Source organism: Cynoglossus semilaevis, chromosome 9 (assembly GCF_000523025.1).
Source record: "Cynoglossus semilaevis isolate Cse_v1.0 chromosome 9, Cse_v1.0, whole genome shotgun sequence".
Classification (NCBI taxonomy): Eukaryota; Metazoa; Chordata; class Actinopteri; order Pleuronectiformes; family Cynoglossidae; genus Cynoglossus; species Cynoglossus semilaevis.
This window is the reverse complement of record NC_024315.1, coordinates 12,917,381-12,940,904: the sequence shown is the minus strand read 5'-3', so window position 1 is coordinate 12,940,904 and position 23,524 is coordinate 12,917,381. Positions and strand designations below refer to the sequence as shown.

The following is a 23,524-nucleotide window of genomic DNA, read 5'->3' as shown; positions in this document are numbered from 1 at the left end:
GCCGAACTCTGCTGCAAAAGAAACGCTGGGCTGAAAGCCAAAGTATTTGTTTTTTATTTTTCTGTCCCCAGTAGAATTCTCTTGTTTGTGGAGAACACAGAAAAGAGCAGCCTACGGACTGTCAGCAGTCGTTCAGGTTATGACATGAGAACACAGCTGGTAAAAGTATTTGTTGTCTCCAGTTTTAATCCTTTGGTTTTAAGTAAAAGTGTAATAGAGTTACACTTCATAGAACAGGAACATGGAGACACAGAACTGAGTAGGATGATGATGATGATGATGATGATGTCTAGTATGTGAAGGCCACCTACAGCAGAGGTGACTTGGATTGACATAGATTCAGTCACAGTTTATGTATTTGAAGAATCAACCTGGTCTAAAAACTATGTTATATTATTATTATTATTATAAAAAGTATCATTATTATTGTTGACTTTTATAAGTACATGTTATCCTTTTTAAATTTATTATATCCCAATAATAGTAATAATAAAAGATACATTAACAGTATAGTAATAACCTGGACGTTTGGACCTTTATATGTTCTCAATCAGGAATTAAAACTCCCCTTTATGTCGATGACAAAGAGTCAAACCAGGACAAAGAGAAATTATTTTCTGTGACTGCAGCCAGTGACTCATCATTGATCTGACTAGATCAGGTGATCATCAGTAAATTGTTATAAGTTATGCAGTGACTTCCCCTCTGTGTGTTTTCCTCTTTTTATCTGAGTGCGAGGCAGAGACATGACGGTGTGCTGTTCTAACTCAGTTGTTGTCAATTTAGCATCAGTGTTTTGTTAAAATGACTCACGGATGATCAGTAATATCACTGAGGTAGGAGCTGCTGGCTGGTTTTCTCTGAACCTATGACCCTGATCATGACCTTGACCCTGACCACATAATTAAGTTTTCTGCACATTGTCTTTTACCTTAAATGACAGCTGTTCTCTCTGACTCAAGGTGTGGGTGTGGATTGGAGTGTAAATGGTTTGTCTCAGTGTGTGGCCTGAAGACTTGATGTTCATGTAGAAGCGGTGGTGATCAGATGTAAGATGACTGGTTTCTGTCATTATCTAAAGTGTGCTGAACTGTATGGTGTTTCCTCGGTCCCTTCTGTCCAGGGGAACGATGAGATCCAGTATGTTCTCCTTAGATTCCACCACGGTGCGTTTTTTCCTTGTATGTATGACATGAACATTATTTGAATTGCACTCGGCTTATCTTCTCTTCTGTAATTGCATCTTATTATCGTCCATTATCCACGGCTTTTTCATGGCTGATTATAAAACAGGATTCCAAGTCTCCACAGGAGTTTGCCAGCAGTAACAAATGAGGCAGAGAATTGAGAATTGATTCCTCGTGGAACGGAGAAAACACTCCCTTCCACTGGGCCAGGACACACTCTCCGATACACACCTCACACTCTCGTACTTCGGGGGCTTTCCTTCTTTTTCCTCTTTCAGAAACAGAGAAATTCCACTGTGACTTTGTCTTCTGTGGGTTTAAAGAACTAATGTCCCTGTGGAGAACTGAGACGAACCACAGGGAGAATTCTCTGCAGATAGAATCCCACAGGGTCCCACAGCTGTTGTTGGAGCCTTTATGACACAGAGTACACACTGACACTCACACTGACACATAGACATAATGTATTCTCTAGGCCCTCACCCACACCTTTACTATCACCAAAAATTACTAATACAATTAACTATTTTTTTTAATCAGGTCATAATATTCTTTTACACAAGGAAATGATCCAGTAAATCACTGAACCTAAGGATTTGTTGAAGGGATGGATGGATGGATGGATGGATGGATGGATGGATGGATGGACGGACAGGGACCATTGTTGTTGGATGTATAGGTGTAAAACAGGGTGAATGGACATGATGATGACTGGGTGAAGAGTCGGACGAATGGATGTAGTCAACAGATTAATGATGGATGGACTGTAGTATGATCAGACAGGCTGCAGTAATTTCAGTCCAGCAGAAAGTGTGTATTCATTATGCTGGTCAAATATTCAGGTGAACAAACGTGACATCACGTCCGTCCTGCAGGCAGCCTGAGGCAGACTGAGGCTCCAGTGTGTAGGAACACAGACTTCAGTCCATGCTGGACTGACAGCCACTGACCACTGCTTCATGCTCCTCCTGGATTTCCACATTGTAGACACTTCTCAACACTAAGAACTTCATTTCTATTTCTATTGACCAAATAATATTTCATACCTTTTTACTACAAATGTGTTTGCTCCAGATGATCCTCTTGTATGTTTTCCTGGTTGGACAATAAACCATAGATGTATTACTGCCACCTACAGGCTGTAGTGTGTACATCAGTGTTACCATGTGACAGAAAGATGGAACTGAAAAAGGTGTGATTATTGCAAGAAATACAGTATAATTACTATTTATACTTTTACGCCCTTTCAACTCATCTCCTCTTCTTCATTTGTTTCCTCCACTTTCTTCCTGTATTTATGGTTGAGATTTGAGAAGCAAGCTACAGCTGCTGACATCATCACATGATTCAGGGAATCATGTGATATCTTTAAAACTATTTAACTGGGGTTTTTTTCCTCCCTTCTCTGAGTCTGGATCTTTCCGGGGAGTAATGGGAGAAGTACTGAGTGAAGTACTGAGGGAAATATTGAAAGAAGCACTTGAGGGAAGTACTGAAGGAAGTACCGAGGGAAGTACTGAAGGAAGTACATGCAGGAAGTATGAAGGGAAATACTGAAGGAGGTGCTGTGGGAAGTGTGAGGAACATACTGAGGAAAGTATTAAGAGAAGTCCTGTGGGAAGTGTTGCAGCAGCGGTATTGTCTCCACAGTATGTGTGTAGTCTTGGGGCTGAACATTGTCTATCAGGGAAGTGCGATTGTTGTGCGGTACTATTGTTGTTCCATTTCTCATTCCACTCTCAACAATAGAGGCTTCCCTTCTCTTCCTGCCTGAGCGTATGGGGGAGCCAACTTATCTCCCATTCATCCAGCCCACTGTCTCCCAGTGCAGAGAGCCTTTTAGCTTGATTCTGTTTGGCTGCTTGGAGAAAATTAATGACTGAAAGCATAATGTTCTCAGAGCCATTTAATGCATCACCTCAGAATACCTTGGCATGCATATACACCTCTCTTACCCCCACACACACCCACACCCACACCCACCACAGCTCTCCTGGGCCTAGACGTATGGTTTGTACAATAGGAAGGGCTTGAACTCAGAGCTCTGGTAAATGCTCCACCAGAACAAAAATCAATTTTTCATGAATGCTTCCCCGGAGTTTTGAGAGGCAGGCAGGCAGGAGCTGAGCGGGTGGTCTGCTTTCAGCAGCCCATTAACAAAAGAAAAATCCTGATATCTCAGGACCACACAAATCCACCGACATGCAAATCCACGTGGATGTGAAAGTGAAATGACTTTTCCTTTTTAGTGCTGCACAAGCTGCGGCGTCTGAGTGAGAGAATGAAATATTCTCCATGTCTGTGGGCCAACAACTTTCAGCAGATCAGAAACAAAACTGTCTGAGCTGGAGGCTGATCTAACCGGACATGTTGTGGTATATTCTCGGATGTGAAGGGTAATTGGAAGGTTATCCCAGTGTTCAAGCACAGTGTGACATATCATGGATGCTTCAGCGTTAGTCTTAGTTCTATCTTCATATAAAGGTGCTGAGAGTATTTAGATCTAACATGACAGACGTTTTAGTGTAGACTCCATTCTGACCCGACTGGTGCGGCAGGTAGAACCACGATGATGTCATCACCCCACCACCTGCACACAGAGACAGTACGAACGGCTGCTCAGACGTGAGTGTCTTATTACTAATAATTTCACAGTTGTATGAGAACAGGAGGACTGAGTCCATCTGGACCAAACATGGTCTGCGTGACTCTCTGACTCTCAGTGTGAGACTGGAGCTGGTCCAGTTTGGCCGCGCAGCTAATTGACTGTGAAATACAGCCGACCTATTTTAAGCCAAATGATATTTCTCTCTTTTTCATCAGCTGCGATTTTTTAAAGCCATGAGGTCGTTGGGTGAAGCTGGAGGCAGTGCAGCGTTAGAAGCTCATTTAATTAAATATTTTTAGACGCAGGCGACACACACACTCCAGACTGGAATTAAAACAGATAATATGACTGGAACACACACAAGAAAAAAAACATCTAAAAACAATAGAAAAATAGATTGTCTAAAGATAATCAATAGCAACCGTTCTTAGTTCGTTTGCTAATGTTTATCACGTTTGACTAAATCTAAATTGACTCCTTCCTTTGTCTTCTTCTTCTTTCTTTTTTTATAGCTACACTTAGTTATTTTTTAGCTCATTATTAGATATTCATTCAGCAGTTTGGAGGGTAATCTAGTATGATTTTTTATTTCTTGGCCAGACTGGAAACATTTTGCAAAGCATGACGCCCAGGGTTTTTTTTTTTTTTGTTTATTATAAACTATGATAATTTGATTTGACTGAAATATCTTTTGGCAAAGTTTTTATCTCGAACAACTTGTTATTTTTTCTTCAGTTTTTAGAAAGAATCCTGGTATTAAAGTATACTGTCACCTATTTATTGCGTGTTGTTTATCTATTTTTCTTTATTCTTTTGAGAGAATTGTGGTTGGAGGTTTAAATTTTGTAGTGCTGTGTTTTTGTTTGTTTTTTTTTTTTTGTTCTCTTCAAGCTATTTGCTAATTTATCATTTCAGAAGTGGGTTACTAGTTCTTTTGTTCCTAACATTAAGATATGTAAGGTGTATTTATGCAATGGTTGTCGATTATTGTTTTTTGGATCGTCACCATAACTGAGGTACATAGGCCAGAATGGAATATTTCCAGTCCAGGGTTCTGACAAAGTTATCAATACATTTTATTGATATATTCAGAAGCTATTTTGTCATCAGAAAGAGTGACTCATCCTCAGTTAAGTATCAGTCAGCAGAGCTGAACGAGGAACAGACAGAAGCGTTCACCCAGCTGATGAGATGAGTGAAGACAGGACAGATAACATGGCCGTGGTTTGATTGAGACAAAGGGATGAAGAGTAGTGACCTGCTTCTGTGGATCACAGTAATGTTGATGTACGTCCAGGGTTCTGCTGCTGAGTGAACAGTTCTGCTCAGGAACAACAGGAACATGGAAATCTGTTCCGTGCGTGTGTGATAATGATCTGTCACTGTGTGAGCTCACTCTCTTCACTAACAGTATTAACACCGGTCTGAGGGAGGAGCAGAAATCTGATGCCCTTTACTAGTGACCATGTGGTTGAAGTGTCTGAGTCATTGGACAGGATGCCTGTTGTTCACCACAGTTCCCCTACAGTTAGGATGCACACGGTTGATGTTACTGTTACTGCTGCTGATACTGTTATTGTTACTACTGCTGTTGTGTTACTGTTTCTAATGCTGCAGCCCGTCCTGTTGTTACTATTGCTGTAACTGCAGTTGTTACGACTGTCGCTGCTGTTACCTTTACTGCTGCTGTTATTGTTACAAGTGCTGTGGTTACTGCTACTGCTGCTGCTGCTACTGCTGCTATCGTTACTACTGTTGTAACTGTTTTTGTTACTGCTGCTGCATTCAAGGAAGGACAGTAATTTGACTTTGACTGTGTTTAGTTTAGTTCACACTCTGGGTCTGATCTTCTGATGTTCTCTTGTTTCCTAGTTTCTTTGGCATTTCCTTCCATGTTTTGCCTCCTATGTTCCTGACACTGTTAGCATAACTCACCCATCACTTTCATGGTTTTTCATTGTGAATTGTTGTCTGGCAACCAAACCCAAGGTACATTACTGCCACCTTCTCCAGCTTCCTCCCCATGCAGACTATTTACCTTTCTCTGTGCTGCGGCCTGGACTTTTGATCTGCTTTCATCCTCACGTCTTCATGTTCTGCTGTTTTATTATGGTAATAGAATATAATAAGTTCATGTCCAAACATTTGATAAGGAGCTGTGCATTTGAAGACCCTCCCCACCCTCCCTCGACAGGAACTGACCGGCTGCCGTCTCTCCTCTATCCTTCCTTGTTCTCCTCCTCTCTCATTAAATCTTTTCCCATTGCTCTGGTTCATGCCCATTAGTTCCACCACTGGCCGCTCTGACTTTTCTGACTCAGACTTACATTCACGCTGTCTGCTTGTCATTTCATTTTTGATCCTAGCTTCCTCTGTTCACAGGAGACTCACACATCCTCCTGCAGCACTTTTAATTCTTCTTTATCTCACTGCTGTCTCCCTCTAATTCTCCGGCTGCTTTCATTGCTGCGGGGCAGATTTGCACCAACGCCGCCTGGCGCTGAAGCCCGTCTCTGTCGGCCTTTTGGAATCCTGTAATGTAATATTTGTGCATCTTTTTTTCTTTTTCGTTTTTTCCTTGAGAACGTCTGTTCTGAACATCAGCCTCTGGGCACCGGATGATGAGCCTGAGACAAAATAAAAAATGGGATTTGGACAACGACACATGCTACAGCACGTTGTTTAAGAGAAACAACACTCAGGAGCAAAGTGATTATTTTTTATAAACCATTTTAAACAGATGCCAAGTGACATAACTTTTGTTTTTTAATTGTGGCTGTGCACAGTGAGGACATGCCAATCACACGGGAAATTGATTGTTTTTTAAAAGTGGGAATGACATTGGATGGATGGATTGATGGATGGATGGTAGAAGGATGGGTGGATGGATACTGCAGTGTTATCCTTGTACATTCAGTGTAACATAGTATTCTATACCGGTCATCGTCACTTCTTACACCACATACTCTAGTAACGCCTCAGAAAATACTCACCTCTTCTAGTACTGCTAGTATCACCACCATTAAAATACAGCAGACCAGACCATAACTGTTCTGATATAGTATCATATGGTTTTATGTTGTTATTTGTGGCACATTCAAATGATGATTAAATCATATGGAAAATTGTGAAGAAAAATATGTAAAAGTAGAACTCCAAACTTCAAACCTTTTGATGCTCTGTCTCGTAGAACGTGTGGAGAGTTTCAGTCCAGTTGTTGACCTCAACAGCATTAATCACTCTACTGTCTCGACCAGTCCATTTGACTGTTGTGTCAGTCAGACTGTCAGTTGTAGACTGACTGCCCTGATCTGAGTCACGCTGTGCCTTTCTTGCTCTGCTTTCCCTCTGATGTGCCCTCCGCCCCCACCCCCGCCTCCTCCCCCGTGGTCTCAGTGACACACAATGAGACTCAGACTGGGAGCTGCCTGACCACAGCAGAGAAGTCCATTAACCGTCGGTGCTGAGACAATTATAAGATCTCCTCAGACTGTGCCGCCTGTCCGACAGCATCACATGTCAACCCTCGGCGTGTCCGACTGTACATCACGCCATCAACAGGCTGTGCTCTGCTGAATAACCAACTGTCTAATGTGAGATGACATTGTCTCAGATAACGACCAGTCACAGCCATGCACCCCCACCTCACCCCCCACCTCCCCAGCTGTACCAACACCAACAGCCTGGTTGCCAAACTCTTTAAAAAGTGTTAAAGGATTATTTCCAGTGGGTTCAGTGACTTTCAGTGGGAGCGGTGAAAAGGTTAATAGATTCAACAGTGTAGCCTCGGCTCCTCCGTACAGTGGGGGCCGCAGACAGAGACCTGCTGCAGCTTCAGCAGCATGTTGATGAAGCTGCCGTGCGCTGAGGGAGGGGAATGCTGCCCCCTGAAGGAGGAGATTAGCAGGTGCAGGAGCTATGGAAGAGGCGGGGATGGGCGGGGGGTGGGTATGACCACACATTAAACCAAACCTTTGTAATTATGCGATGTCTCCAGACGTCTCCAATCAGAGTTTGTATTTTTTATGATGGGGTCTGTCAGTTTGAAGACAGTCAGTGACACAGTGATAGGTCACATGTCATTTGTGAAACTTCAGGGTTTTTTTGTTTGATTTTTTTCGTGTACAGAACCACCATTAATTCTGGTTTTATTGTCAATACACACCATCATCACACCATCAAGCTGCAGGTTGTATTTTGCAAAGATTGTGGAAGTGTGTGCCTTAGAACGTCATTAGATCCAGGCAGAGAGAAGAGCTCTGCTGCGCAGGACGTCGGTTCTGCCTCTGCCCAGTAATCCTGTCAGGAGGCAGCAGTGCATGCAAATCCAGGAGTACGCAGAAGATAAAGAGTGTGTGTGTGTGTGTGTGTGTGTGTGTGTATGTTTGTCTCTCTCTGTGTATGTGTGTGTCAAAAGCTGAGCTGCATCTCTCACTGCATCTCAACAATTTGACAAAGGGTGTCAGTGGCGAGGGACCTGAACCAGTGACCAGAAACAATCCCCAGACAGAGAATTTCTGCTTTCTCTATCTCACATACATACAGAGGAAGAGAGAGAGACTCTTTGTAAGTCAAAGCCACATGTAGCACGGTGGGGCAGTGGTTGATCAGGTGGAAGGAAATCCAATCTCTCTGAGTCAGTTATTATTGCATGCGGTGAAGACAGCAGTTGTTTCAGCTCTGATTAAAACAATCATTTCAGACTCACTCTGGTGGAGAGACAGCGCAGCAGAAAGCCGAGTCAGACCCTGATTGGTTTCACATCACTTTGGTCAGGTGTGAAACTGAAAACACTGGTTCTTAAAGTCCTGTCTTAGGACTCTGGGAAGTCCGGAAATGATGATCTGAGGGTCTGGGAATGTATCACGCACCAAACGTCTGAGAACTACGGTATGTTTGAGTTGAGTGACTGCAGCTTTTCATCAAAACAGAGAGCATGGAAATAACAAAGGCCTGAACAAACGATCACTGATAGATTAGACTAATATAGACGTATTTGACTATAACAGAAATATTAAACAAAATTACAGCAAAGTTAGTTCACAGGCCACAGACAAAAATACAAACATGAACGAACAAATTTTGATACTGAAATTTGAGGGCCCTTTAGTTTTTCATGTGAAGCTTTTGGAGATTATTTTTTATATATTCTATTTTTTTTCTACTGGCCTTAGAATACTAATCGAATCTGTATTTATTGGTTATGTGGCATAGATTACAGAAACATTTTCATTTTTTCAGCTGGAGCCTCTGTGGTGCTATGAAAACCTTTGAAAACTGTTAGCATTTTTTTGCCTTTTCCCTATGCTAACCTTTCACTATAATATCATTAGTAGCGTTTAGCCTCTGTAGTTTTATATTTGAATTTTTTATTTATAGATTATTGATTTTTTTTTCTTTTTTCTTTTAAAACTCTTATTTTTGATATTTATAATATTTGGTCTTTGTTCATTTTGAGCTAACATTTAAATATTCAGAAACATCTCCTGCATACTCCTCCTAGTTCCACTCTGACTGGACTTGTCACATCGTACTGTAGCTCTTTCCTGATTATATCCTATCTAATCTTGATTTATGGATTATGTAGCAGGATTAAAGAAAGTCATTTTTCACCTGCAGCCTCTGTTTTGCGGTCAGCGAGTTGGTGTCGGCTCTAGATTCCTGATAGAGGTAGAGTCGGTGCTGATGATGGGTCAGAACATCACAGGGCCGGACTTCAAACTGCTGTAAGCCTCTCTTTAATGGTGTGCAGACGGTACATTGGTAAAGTGTCAGCTTTGTTGGCCAGAGATCTTTTCACAGAGCGGCTCCTGCTCTGACAGCCGCTGTAATGAGCGCTTTAACAGCTGAAACACCCGGGGAGAGCGTGACACCACTTTTACACATCGTGTTCCCTAATCGATCGAGGAAGAGAGCCGACACCTGCTGCAGGGAGCTGCTCGTCCTCCAACTTTTGAAAGAGTCGGAGCCGTGCAGCGGCGTGAGCGACCAACAGGATTAAGAGAAATGTTGTCTAAGTCAAAGCCAAACATGATACTCCATTCAGACCTGCAGCCTGGAGGAGAGATGTTTTATTTTTTAGGAGGTAAAGTTCTGTTCATTTGTGGTTTTTAATCGACATTCAGTTTGTTCACTCTAAACTGAACATAGGTGTGAATGTGAGTGTGAATGTGAATGGCAAATTGTCTTTAAATGAATCTACTGCAGTGTTCTCTGTACTCTACACCTCTGCAGAAAACACTGGCCCTGTGGGGATCAGGGGTCTTGTGTGTTGTTGTGAGTTGTAGTCTGACAGAATCTTTTTCCTGCGGTTCTGGTTGCTATTAAAGGTCATACCTGGTTGTTAGTTAGGTGAACAGTTGATCATGAAGTAGCTGTATATCTTCATAATAAACACACAGACGTCTGTGTGCTGACTGAAGTACCAGTATGTTCTACGTTTACAACGGAAAATATACAAGATACAGTAAGAGCAGCGTCTGTGACAAAGCTAGCACTATGGTACCTCCAAGTGGCAGTAGTTGGTAACTGCAGGTCTAGGCCTTGTATTGCTCTGCTTTAGAAGAAAAAAAACCTTTCTCTTTATTCTATATAATTTAAAGAGTATATATCCATGGAATATATCCTCCTGTAAACTTGATAGTTGAGAAATATGTTCAGAACAACCTTAGGTGTGTTCTGTGTTCACAGTAAGGATAAAGGATGAGACACTCGTAGGGTCAGTTAGAGTTGTTGACCTTCCTTTGGATGACTCACCAGTCTCCAGATGATCAGCTGGAGATCACAGTGTGCCCATCATTCATGTCACCTATAATCTAATCAAAGCACAGGAGACCAAAGGTCAAACAGATGAATGTATGATGCCGAAGTCACAGTCACTGGTTCAGGTTCTATTTACAGCCTTGATCCTGTTTTGATCATCTGACTGAGCAGTGAGAAAGTGTGTGTGTGTGCATGTTTGTGTGGACGAGTGTGTGTTCTGACCAGCAGATATAGCCGGCTTATCGAGGATCTATTCTTTCCCACACTCTGATGCTCTGACCCAGACCAGGACTGATCTGATTTCCCTGGAGTGAAGCCGCAGCAGCTCTGATTCTCCAGCAAACTCTGTCTCTATCTCTGTAGCCAAGCTAATGGTCAAATATCAGGATGTGATTCCAGGCCGACCAGTCGGATGAAGCTGGAACCTTCTGAGAGCCGGAGCTGGAGCCACAGATCAATAACCTGGCTCAGCAGAAGCTGCTGACATGATCATTGGTGGTTCCAATGTGTAGCGGTTAGCTGAAAGCAGAGAGTCTTGGGTTTGATACATATATATATATATATATATATACATATATATATATATATGTATATATATATATATATATATATGTATGTATGAACCAGTACCAGTTACTGTAGCTGTTTAAAAATCGCATTTCCGTCCGACTTGACATCTCAGCGCTGCATTTGTTTCCAAACTGAGCCATTACTTTGAACAATGTGCTCTGTGACTGATACCACTGAGAAGGTACTTGTTTATACAGACGGTGACATGAATTCAAACTTGGGCCCCGCTGGTGTCGAGTCTCGGGGATTAGGAAACGACGCTTGCGTCCACGAAGATGGTTCTAGAATCCCCCGCCTTCCTCCTGCAGTCTCAGGCTGCAGCTGCTGGAAACAGATGTGTTGGAGTTTCCTCCTGGGCGTCATTTAATTCGGCTCCTGCCAAACCCAGCGCTCCCAGAGGAGAGAGACATTTTTATAATGATAACAATTAATTTGTCGCTCGCTGCAGCAAAGTCACTGCACGGTCCTTGGGAGGCAGCTGCGTCCTGGCTGCTCACTGACACCTCTGCCTCTTTCTATTTCCATCTCATGAACGGAGGGGCTGCTGAGCCACAGGTTTCACCGGCTCAGGTCAAAACAAAGGCAGCTGGAAACAGAAGCTGCCAAAGACTTATGTTTTCTCCGGGAGAATGTTTTATTTTTGTCTAATTTCGTCACCCGCAGCCACAAAACTGGGACGCACACTCACACGGGGGAGAAAAAAAAACCAAATGAAAGTATTTAGTTTTATTAAAATCCACTTTAATTTCATTTAGAAAAAAATAATTCCATTCTGACAATAAATAGATCCACATAAATAATTTTTTGTATGACAAACATATGGCAAATATTATGTGTGCATTTTAACAGACTCGCTGCAATAGTTACTGTACATTAGTGACGTTATCTCCTTTGAAATGAAGCCGTCTCTCTCTCCCTCTCACCCCCTTTTTTCTCCTTTGACAGCTGTTTAACATCTCCCTCCCTCCCACTGTCATTTCCCAATCTTCTCCAGTGCAGGAATGTGGTGAAAGCTCTGCTTTCAGCACAGTGGGCCTCGGTGAGTCAGACTTCATGTGACCTCTGGGGGACTTTCTCCAGTGTGGCCAGATTCTCATTCTGCAACCTCCCCCTCGCCCCCACCCGTGCTCCGTCTCACCCCCCCAGTTCCCTGTGAAAGTCACTCGGTCTTTCTCCTTTTGTTGATGCACTCCATCTTCCGGCTCTCCTCCTTTTTTATCCTGTGAGAGGAAGAGAGGAAAGAAAGAAAAATAATGTTGGACCAAGCCAAAGGACTAACACAGAACAGCTGTTAGCTTTGTGCAACAGCCATGTGATCTGTAGTCTGATGTGGGAGCCTCTGGTGGGCTAAAACAGGATTCTTATTCTGACCAAAATGATAGCCTTAGGTGCCTTGAGTGGAGTTTGTGTTTGTTTAGTCCACTTTGGTCGATGTGTGTGGCTGTATGATGTACTGATAACAACGGCACGAGGATGGAAATATGGCTGCCAGCAGGTAGACAGACAAAAACAACACCTAAAGAAATAAATAATACATTTTAAAAATATAAGAAAGGTAAAACTGCATTAAAGGTTAGAATATTCACAGTCAATGCTAACTGTGTTTCCAGGACAATTCTCCTCAAAACACAAAAAATACAGACTTCACCTTAACTGATTGGTATCAGCACCAAATTCCATGAGGAAAATCAATTTTTGTTTGTAGAAACACAGCAGCCCACTGCTGCCACCTATAGCGTCTTTATGTCATTACGCTAGCACCATACAAATAAATTCAAACTTCACTGCCACACAATAACACCTGTGAGCTGACTTGAAGGCAACAGTTGACCAACATCTGCTGTGTGCTCTGATGTAAAAGAAGAAAAAAAACATTTAATTTCTCTGCGGGTTTTCGTGCAAGAAAAAGTTGTTTTTTTAAAGAATTAAATCTTCTTTTTAAAGTTTTACCAAAAGAAACTAGAAAAAATCTTTTCCATGCTGGCAGCCACATTTTCTCAAGCGTCCTTGACTGAAGTTCAGTGTTTTGTTCTTGGCTGGCTTTATCAGACCTTTTAAAGCAGCTCGGTCCAACTCCCTGCTGCAGGAGTGGGTTTTTCTTTGGCAGCGTCATCTGTGTTCTTACCTTTCCCAGCATTTGAGAAAATTCTTGGCCATCTTTCCCTGAGTGTTTATACAAATTTGCGCAGTGGAGTTGTCTGCTTCTGCCATGGTTACACTGATGGGAAACAGAGAAGATAAAACGAGTCAGCACCACATGCCGTTGTTTGTTTGTTTACTGGTTTGTTTGTGTCACACTCACATCAGTTCGGTCTTGTCACACCCCGGATGCCTCTCAAGGACCTGGAAATCGGTCATGTTGCCCTTGGTGAACTTCACTGATTTGGGACACCAACAACGTCCAGGTATAGTGTTCTGGGCTGCTGAAGAAAGAGAGAGTGTTGTTACTGCAGGCAAGGAGTCCGGGGCAAACAAACAGCAAGGAAAGTTCTGTGAGAAATGAAAAACAAATTCAAACCCTGAACTCTTTTGAAAAGCGGGTCTGGACTCACCTTGGTCAAGCTGTATGTAAATTGCTGCCACGACAAAGAGCAGCAGAACAGGACTATTCTGGATCAGGGCCATTTCTGCAGACGGACAAAGAAGTTCCTGAAAAGCGAGGAGGTCCGAGATCTTCCTGAAGAGCAGGAGGAGTGAGAGGAGCTGTGAGGAGTCCGAGGAATGCTGCTGCTCTCAGCTGCTCCCTCCTTTTATAGGCGGACCACCGTGGGTTTTCCCCCCAACTCCATCCTTCTTCCCGTCAGTCCAAATTCCAGACCAGATCTGGAATTTCCACACTCACTCCGGAGACACACTGGAATCTGCTTTGTATCCGTGTGACGATCGCAAAAATGAGGCTGAAGGGATGCTGTGACTGAGCAGATTGACTGAGAAGTGAGGAGGCAGTTAACGGACTAATCCTCCTCTGCCTACTGTACTGATAAACCAAAGCAGTCACACATTCCTGGACCTTTAATGACTTTAGTCTACTAACATGGGTCTGGACCACCACGTAATTCTGTTAGAATGATTTGCTTGTATCACTTTAGAATGAATTTTCTTTAGCTCTGGTTCTGCTAGAACAGCTTATAATCACAGTCATGTGATTCGGTTTTATTTAGTCCAGACGACGGTTTGGACCAACAAACTGATAGTAGTAGCGATGGAGCAGGGACCCCCGGCGAAGCTGTGGGACAGAAACTATAAACTAAGACTATAGGACTATGATCTAGTTCTTTTATTAAACTGGGCCCAGTGCCCAGTTTTAACCTTGTTATTCACATTTAATACTCCATCCATCTATTTTCATCCTTATCCGTTACCTGGTTGCGGGGGCAGCAGTCTCCATGACCGCCACCCAAATTACACCGCACCGTACCAACCCCCCCTAAACCTTCCTGCAGGTGGTGAGTCCACTGGAAGGTACCGACTGCCCTAACTGGGATTTGATCTTGCCCAGGAGGTGAACCCTGGGGTTCCACACCAATGACATAGCCTCTGGGCCAAAGCACCACCATTTAATACTCATGTGTTTAATTACAACACATTATATCCATGCAGGTATTTTGAGGAAAATGAAAAATTTGATTTTAAAAAAATGCACGACCCTGATGCAGCATATTTATGGATGCCTTAGTGGCTGCACTCCCCCAATTGAAGGTCACTGGCTATAAAATGACTAGTTACGAATTTTGGGTCCATTGTAGATTCATAAGTAACTTTAGGTGTGAATGTAGGTGTGAAAGGTTGTTTGTTTGTAGTCCTGATGTGACATCATTGTGTGTGTGTGTGTTTGCAACAAATCCTGCACTTTCTCTTTTCCGGTCACCTCACGTGCTTGAACCATCAACCGGCAGAGAACACGTCAGTGCTCTGCTGAGGTTCTAACCAGAAACCTTTATCACTCATCTCTGAATCTTTCCGAAGGAATTCTTCTGGACACTTTCAAGAATACAGTGGGATTTGTTTCTCTTTTGGGATTGGTTACAGTCAGTAATGTTGACCCCAGAGTCCAGGTGTGGTTATCGTTACTCATCTCTCAGCAATCAGCACAGGAAGAGCCGCCTAATGAGGTGTCGTTATTATTTTTACCGACAACGATGATGACAGAAAAAATAGAAAATAATTAGTTCTGAAAAAAAAGTAAAAACTGGGAATGAGTGAACTATTCATTTTTGGTGAGGTATTTGTTTGTTTGTTTTTTGTTTTGTTTTTTTCAAATTCCTAAACTTGGGTAATTTTTTTTATTAGTTATATATAAATTAATTATAGTTACTGATGTTTTATTACAATGTGAATTTTATTGTACTTTCAAAGCATTTTTCTTTTCAGTTTAATAGAGTAAAAAAAAACAACTTTATTCTAAAATTCTCACAGATACTTCCATGTCCCTCCCTGTCACATGTAGACGTGTGGAACTCAACCATTGGTCAAAACTAGTGACTTCATGGTCGTCTTAAATGCCATCCAGAAACTGTCTGATGCTATTTTTATTATTATTATTATTTAGTGACATTAATCATTTATTGTCCATTTGGACCAAACCGGTTGTGAGGAACATTCTATTTTCTCCCGCTGTTTGTTTCCTGTTTGTGAAAAATGTGAAGAATCCAACCCACAAACTGTCGTCTTAAATGAAACCGTTTGAAAATCTCACTGGGTTGTATGTTTGGTTGAAACATGTTGAAACAGACGAACATGAAAAAATTAACAAACAAATGTTTGGTCTGGATGGTTCTGTCTCTGGTGGTTCTCAAGGTTCTGGTTCTTAGTAGGGGCTGGCCTTAATGGTTCTGGGTTTCCTAATGGTTGTGATGGTTCTGCTTGTTCGTAGTCTGATGGTTCTGGTTCTCATCAGTATCTAAAGCATTATGAACTTTTGCCAGTAATTTGTTTGTTTAAACTGATGTGAATGTGAAGCAGATTCTAAACAGCAGAAGTTTTTACTTTCACATTCCTGCCTTCTGTTAACAAGACTTTCTGGAAACAACAAGACCATGACACACACACACTCACTCACACACTCACTCTCTCTCTTTCTCTCCCTCTCTCTCTCTCTCACACACACACACACATACATACATACATTAACATGCATTCCATGTGTGTGTGTTTCTGTGATCATGCCAGAGTTAATGTGCTTTTCTTCACACACATTAAAACACACACACACATACATTCCATCAGCCTTACTGTACAGGAGTCTGCTCCTGTCCCTGGTTTTTACAGCCTGATCCTTTGACACTGTGAGCAGGAAACCACTCATAAATACAAAAACCAGCACACACACACACACACACACAATTCTGACCACAGGTATTCATGATTTTTTTTTCTCCTCAAAGTGAAAGAAAACACAGCACTTGGTTGTTGGTGTTAATTGGTTGATGCTGTCTGGCCGTGTTCCAAAGTCAGGGTCAAGGTGACACCGGAGTAGAGAGTGTGAGGCTGTACCAGGGTCAGGGACTGTCCGTGGATCCTGAACCTGATCTCTGCTGGTTCTCCAGCTGTGATCATCACAGCGGTTTATCAACTATGTAAACACGATAAATATAATCCAGTTTGTATGTGTTTGTGAGGACACACTCATGACAGGCTGGAAACACAAGGAGCAAATGAGGACACACACAAACAAACACACACACTCAGCAGGACAGGAAATTTACTTTTAACAGGCTGTTTTTTACATGCATGTCAGACATGTTTGGACCATTTCCAGGATAAAAACCTGAGTCCAATCATAACTCCTGAAGGTACAAACTGTTTTAGCTACCACTGATACACGTGTTTTTGACATACAGTGGACCCCCGAGACTGAGTGTAACCCGTTCCACAACAGCACTCGTGGATGATCCACTCGTATCTCGATTGCTTTTTCCCCAATAAAAATAACAAAAAAACAATTCATTCGTTCCAGCCCCCCAGAAATATACTATTAATTAATTCAATTAAAATTGCCCCTCTCTAAGATAAATATATAAACAAATATATTGATAGTATAAAACAATAATAAGTAAGAAAACATTTTATACTATTGTTATAACAGTGGGTAAAACAACCCAGCGAGGGACAGAGGTTGAGCACTCGTAACTCAAAGTTTCTTCGTATCACGAAGAAAATCTTGCAAAAGTCGCCTACTCTTACCTTGGAAAGATGTATTTTGGGGAGCTTGTATCTGGGGGCCCCACTATATGTAGGTATATACTGTGTATATATATGTATATATATATATATATATACTGTATATATGAGCACTTTTTTATTTGTCATTTTCTTTTTAATGAGCACTTATTTTTATAAGCACCTCTACAGTCATCCTCCTCCAGCAGCCAGTCACGAGGCCAGACTCTGATCTCACTCTTCTTCTCTGAATCAATGGCTTAACCCCAGTTAAAATAAATCCAGCGTCATCAACAACCCACTTCCTCTGGTTCTGAAGAATAATACACCCTGGGTCTGACACTATAGAATGTCTCACTTTTCTATCTCTATAATATCATGACATGGTTGGCTTTCAATACATGTGATGATCAAAGATTAAAAAGTTATAGCTCGGTTCGCTGGAAATGTCTCTGGGGAGCAGCTTTATTCCCATACTCCCCCTCATTGTCTCTCTGTTGGACCAAACTGGATCTTTTCCTGCCAATAAAGCCCAGCTGCCTCTTTCAACATAATCACAAGACTTCTGGTAAATAGAAAGTAAAAGTAAAAAGAACCACCGCCTTGACTGCGCACAGACAGAGATAATGATGTTTTCCTCAAAAAATATTTTAAGATTCACTCATTACTATGATTAATGATCAGATGTCCCACTTTCCTGGCCTGTAGGTGGTGCCAGGGAAGCCTGTTGTATGATTCACGGATTGATTTTCCTCTGGATATAAGTCATGTAGCAAGTAAGATAATATATAGTGACAACAAGATTAGCAGCATGTTTGTGAGTGCTAGCTTATAGTGTGTTAGCGATGCATGTATACATACAGTTGTTTATGTGGTATTTGGATTGAACTGAAGTACATTCTCTACTTGTACTATATATGGTGTTCTCATCTGAACAGCATAAGTCGGTGCTGCTGTATTTTAATGTTGATCATACTAATGGTACTAATTTTCAGGGGTAGTACTACAGAAATCCCTGTCCTAGCGGTAGTTGCGTTCCAAGACCCACCACGAAATGGGAAAAATCGCAAAGTAGAGGTGCATTGTATTAGCCAACAGTATGCTGTGTACGATCTTGTCTAGGTAAACAAAGCTACCAGTGATCGTTCGCAAATGCGCTTATCTCAGTTACAAAATAAGAATCAACTTTTAAGATTTTAAAAGCCAAAACGTTTGAATGTATAATTATCTTTTAGTTTATTTTTTGCTATATTTCATGATATTGCGAAAATTTCGCGAGATCAGATTGAAAAAAAAATCCCACGATGTACTGAGGGAGTGTGACAAAACGTTTGAATGTATAATTATCTTTTAATATATAAACAGCTATATTTCATGATATTGCGAAAATTTCGCGAGATCAGATTGAAAAAAAAATCCCACGATGTACTGAGGGAGTGTGAGAGAACCGCGATATAGAGAGGGACCACTGTACACTACAATATATAAAAATATTTGTTTGTTTTTTTTAGATTATTTGAAATCCAATCATTGGCCCTTGAAATCCTTGGATCCCGGAGTCCAAACCCCAGCCATCCTGTTGGGCATGCTCTGTGATATTATCTGAGAGCAGTGTTTTTACAGTATTTCCTGAAATATTTACACCTGACTGTAAAAAAAAAAAAAACATTCACATTTGACTTTGTGCAGTGGGGCCCCCTGGTGGCTGCCCTTCATCTCTCACGCCTCAGGCTGCCTCTGCTCGTTTGTTCTGCCCTTGATATTTTTCCCTTTCATCTTTTGTTTCATGTGATGCTCTAATTTACAACTTCAAAGGGGGTTGACATCACATTTGGAGAGTGTTTCTGCTCCATTATTGCTCTCTGCACATGAATGAATTAGAACACACTGGGCTGGCGTGAGGACACACAGCAGGCGTCTTCACAGTGAGTCCAGTTTAAAACTAAGACTCTCACCTGAACCTGAAGGGGTCGTAAAAGAGACAAAAGACGAAGAACATTATTTAAAATACACTTAAACAATCTTAGGAGTCCAACTGATGTAGTTCTATATTAAGGCGGTGCTAGGGCTGTTAATCCAAAGACGGTTTAATCATGATTAATCACATAATTGTCCACAGCTAATTTAAGATTAATCTCAAATCAATCTACATTTTTATCTGTCCTAAAAGTTCTAAATTAAGGAAGGAAATCATCCAAATACACTATAATAGACATTAACATTATTAAAGACACTACTGTAACGCCTGTAGCACGCTATTAGCACACTAGAATATAGCTTGTCAGCAGTGTTTGCTACAAAATAAAAAACTAAAATGTAGATAACTGACATCTATTCATGGGCTGGATGTGGGGAATCTCTGGGCCCATAATGGCCTTCGAGCCGGGAGTTTGAGACCCCTGATTTAGAGGCGTTTTGGTGGTACGCTAGCACGCTGTGCATTCCCAATGCACATACACAGAGTTTTATATGACAGTATGCACCGCGTCTTAGCTAACCAACCTAACCATGCTAACACAATTAGCCCAGAGATGTTAGAACTGCTGGCTTTAAACACAATGTTTCTCTAATATACAGACTGATTATTCATGTCAAACTATTGTAGCGTGTTGGAATCTGGGTGAGCACTTCCCATAATGCTCTGTGGTTTGTTAGCAGTGTTGCGCCATGAGTGATGGTTTTGTGCTTTGTTTATTTCATCAGAGTTCCTTTGGTTGGAAAAAAAATAAAGCTGTAATGTTTGATGAACACAGACTTGTTGATGAGGCCGTTCACAGATTCACTTGTGAACAGCACAGTCTGACTGCAGAACACCAGACAGAGTAGTAGTATTTAAACGTACATACTCCTCTCTGTGTGGTGTTCTGCAGCCGGACTGGCTCTTTAATACAAATCTTCATTCATGGCCCCGATGTCTGAGGAGCTGATTGATCCAGATTAGACGTACGATAACGTTAAAAACTTCAGCCTGGGTTTGATCGGTGTGAGGGTGTTTCCATCTTTACAGCCGTACTGATGCTGTTAATGGACAATCCGCAGGGTCATGGAGGTGAGAATGCTGCTAGAGGAGAGGTCAGGTGTTTGAGGAGAGGTCAGGTGAGGAAACATCAGACAGAGCGGGGGAAACGGAGTCGGTAATGGCTGGGAGAGAGCGGAGGGGAAACCAGGCCAAAATGCTGGATGTGGGTCGGAACGTACTGTTCAGCAAAAAGGAAAAGGTTGGAGGAGGTGAGGGAGTGGGTCAGCAGACGTGTTCTGTTGGGTGAAACTGAGGACGTGTTTGATGGACGATCGTTTGATTGGTGGTTCAGTTACAGTCAAAACAACATTGTAACTAGATTTTTTATCAATCATCTGAAATAATTGTTCTTTGTCATCCATGTATCCCAGTGGCAGACTAGAGAACTGTCTGAGGTGGAACCCGGCGGTTCTACCAGTGGTGAAGCATGACTGGAATTTAAATCCTGCCTCAGGCTTTTTGTAAACCCCATGACATTTTCCCCTTCAGAGCTTTAAAAAGTGACTGGTTTTTAATTCCTTCACTTAACACTTTCAAGCTTTCAACTCTTTCTGTTGGAGCTGGGACACGACCCAGTGACCATGAGGTGTTCACTGTAATTTATGATGTGTTTGAAAATAGTCCACATGGATTTGTTGTTATAATGTTCCTCCATATAAATCACTACAGACGCTGAACAACACACATATGGCCTTTTATTAATGGACGACCAGGGTTTGTATCAGGTTATAGCGCCCCCACAGGACCTGTTTGTCTGGTGCCTTAAGAAGAAATGTGTTCAGTTTGAATCCATTTTAATTTGTATTTATGGCATTTATGGCATAAGTTCACAGTCGATTCAGATATTCTAATGTGTCAGGCTCTGGTTCTTTAACATCTTTCTGTAGATTTTTCAAAACTTTCAAATTCTGTTTAAACTTGTCGAGGGCTAGGTCATGAATGGGCAAACTATGGCCTGGGGGCTGGATACTTTTTTTTTTTTTTTTTGGACCTGCCAAACTTGTCCAAATTATATCATCAAATAACATAATCATTAGACTTGTTTGAATGTCCAACCCTTTCAGTAAAACTGAGCAGGTCGACGAAAAGGAAAGTGGACAACAAAACGTTTGTCCATCCCTGGTTTAGGTCGTGTACCTAGTGCCACCCAGAGGCCTGGAAAAAAGCTGTAGACCATGTCAGAAACATCAACCACCACTTCAGGGAACTGACTCCACACATCTGTACCAAAAGAGTTTAGTGACAGAACACCACACTTCTGGATAATGGAGAGCCGGACACTGTTATATAACAGTGTTGATGATAACGACCTCCTCAGTGGCTCTGATTTCTCACTGCAAGAATGAATTCCATGTGTGGGATGAAGTCCTTCTGGAAGAGTTCCTGTTGCTTGTTTCTTTCTGCAGTGACTATGAAATGTTAGAGCCACTGCTCCACCGTGCTGTACACATGTATGTATTTCTTACCATGAGCCACTGGTCCTGGAGGAGTGATATCACTGCTGAGTTAGTGAAATCAGCTGCTGGAGCACATGAAGGAAAATCAGGTCAGGAATCATGCACCAGGGACAGTCACACATGTCAGGATTATTTTTACAATACGTATCAGAGTTATTTGCTCGCATCTGATGCATGTTTTTTGGTGACTCCACCCGCAGTCACTGAGACGCCGGTGTGGTAACAATTTTCTGTCTTTAGAGATTGTTTCATTCACACAAACATCTGCAGCGTTAACTGCAGTCCGATCCAACAAGCAACTGACACGCAGCTGTGTGCACCACCGTTCAACAAGACACTTGTCCGTCGTGTTGTTGTTAGTGTTTTGTGTAAGTTTAAGGCTGTAGCGCACCATCAATGTCCTGTAGGGGGCGCTAAGCACACATTTGAAAGTCATGTACTGTGAGAAATATAATTCTATAGACTTTAAAATCACTAATGACTGTCCACTAGATAATAGAAATGAACAGCACTGAAGACACACACAGCTGGTAGCCAATATTTTCATTCGCTAGCGTGCTAAGCTAAGCTAACCCTACTGAGAGCCTCCGCCTCACTTTACCAACAGACCGTAATCTTGTGACAATTACTGCCACCTACTGGGTCCCCTTTAAACCGAGAAATGTTGAATCTGTAAAACTGCATCGTCTTCTCACTTCCTTCGACAATGATCATGAAGAAAAGAAAGAAAAGAAAAAACACTATTTACGAACCGCTGCAGCCTCTGTTAGTCATTACACACACGCTGCTCTGTGACCCTAGTGTTTGGAACATTTTTTTATAATTACATAAACTGACAATAATTTACCAAACATGGCAGCAGTGGATCTGGGGTCTAACTGTCCCCGCAGGAAAGAAATATGTATTTCCCTTTTCAACTCTGGGATCGGGTTATGTGTGTGTGTGTGTTATAAAATCATGCGTTGGGATATTTATGTTTTTTTAAGTAGTTAAAATCTGTTTCTCCTCACAGCAGTAACTGAGGCTCTTGTGTCTGGAGAGTAGACGTTATTGGCCAACTGTGAGTGAGTAAAGAGAGAATTGGACTGTACTCTATTGCTCTGTGTGTTTGCACTGTTTACACAGGACAAGTAAAGCTGAATTGACAGAAACGGTTACGCAAGCTTAGTGAGAGTTCAGAGTGGAGCCGAGTTCAAACAAATTCATCTAGGATATAAAAAAAAAGTTGAGAATAAACAGGGTAAAGAAGAACAATGACTCGGTGTGACTCTAATCTTAAACAGTCCTTCAACAGGGGGTCTACAGAGGAACTGCAGGCCTGACATTGTTCTCATTAATTAGACTTTTTTTTTAAAATTCACATTTTTCAAACTGTGACATAAAAATATTAGCCTGTGTTTTATTTGAATACTTCGGAAATAACAAGGGACCCCAGGTCTAAAATATCTCTTAATGACCACATGTTCAGTATCTAGGAACACCTAGTGGTGAGGTTGTGCTAGAACGATCTCCAGTCACACTAAAATTCTGCATGTTTTTGACTGTGGGAGGAAACTGGAGAACAAAGAGAAAACACACACATACACAGGGGACTTTATACAGAAAGACCAGGGATTGAACCTGTGACCTTCTTGTTGTACCGAAAGATCGCTAACTACTCGCTTAAACATGGAGAACGTTTAAATAACACATGATGAAGACAGAGTGGCACGTGTTTCTCTTCAAACGCTCGCTGACTCCTGCTCTATGTTTATCTGCAAAT

The 23,524-nt window shown here is 41.7% G+C and overlaps 2 protein-coding genes across 5 annotated transcripts in view; one reads left to right on the top strand and one right to left on the bottom strand.

Annotated features, from left to right (window-relative positions):
- Positions 1–23,524, top strand: part of LOC103383968 (E3 ubiquitin-protein ligase DTX4) — an 82,063-nt gene that overhangs the window by 24,091 nt on the left and 34,448 nt on the right. The window contains exons 1-2 of one of the 3 annotated variants that reach the window (XM_025058813.1): positions 19,116–19,211; positions 20,326–20,514. The exons of 1 other annotated variant lie outside the window; for it this stretch is intronic. The gene's annotated coding sequence lies outside the window, so the exon portion shown is untranslated. Of the gene's footprint in view, positions 1–19,109; positions 19,212–20,325; positions 20,515–23,524 lie in introns of those variants that run through there. One more of the 3 variants, XM_025058812.1, reaches the window with a different exon arrangement.
- On the bottom strand, positions 11,839–13,867 carry LOC103383965 (uncharacterized). 2 transcript variants are annotated; one of them, XM_017034889.2, is made up of 4 exons: positions 13,680–13,867; positions 13,430–13,547; positions 13,253–13,345; positions 11,839–12,347 (listed from the first exon to the last, which is right to left on the bottom strand). In XM_017034889.2, the coding sequence occupies exons 1-4, from the start codon at positions 13,750–13,752 to the stop codon at positions 12,287–12,289; spliced, it is 345 nt and encodes a 114-aa protein (XP_016890378.1). In that variant the 5' UTR covers positions 13,753–13,867; the 3' UTR covers positions 11,839–12,286.

Bases quoted from the DNA above. Each gene is read 5' to 3' on its own strand.
- LOC103383965 (XM_017034889.2), bottom strand. From the start codon at position 13,752: ATGGCCCTGATCCAGAATAGTCCTGTTCTGCTGCTCTTTGTCGTGGCA. The intron at 13,346-13,429 runs GTGAGTGTGACA...GTTTCCCATCAG, and splicing joins TGTGACAAGACCGAACTGAT to TGTAACCATGGCAGAAGCAG. The intron at 12,348-13,252 runs GTAAGAACACAG...TTCCTCTCACAG, and splicing joins TTTCTCAAATGCTGGGAAAG to GATAAAAAAGGAGGAGAGCC.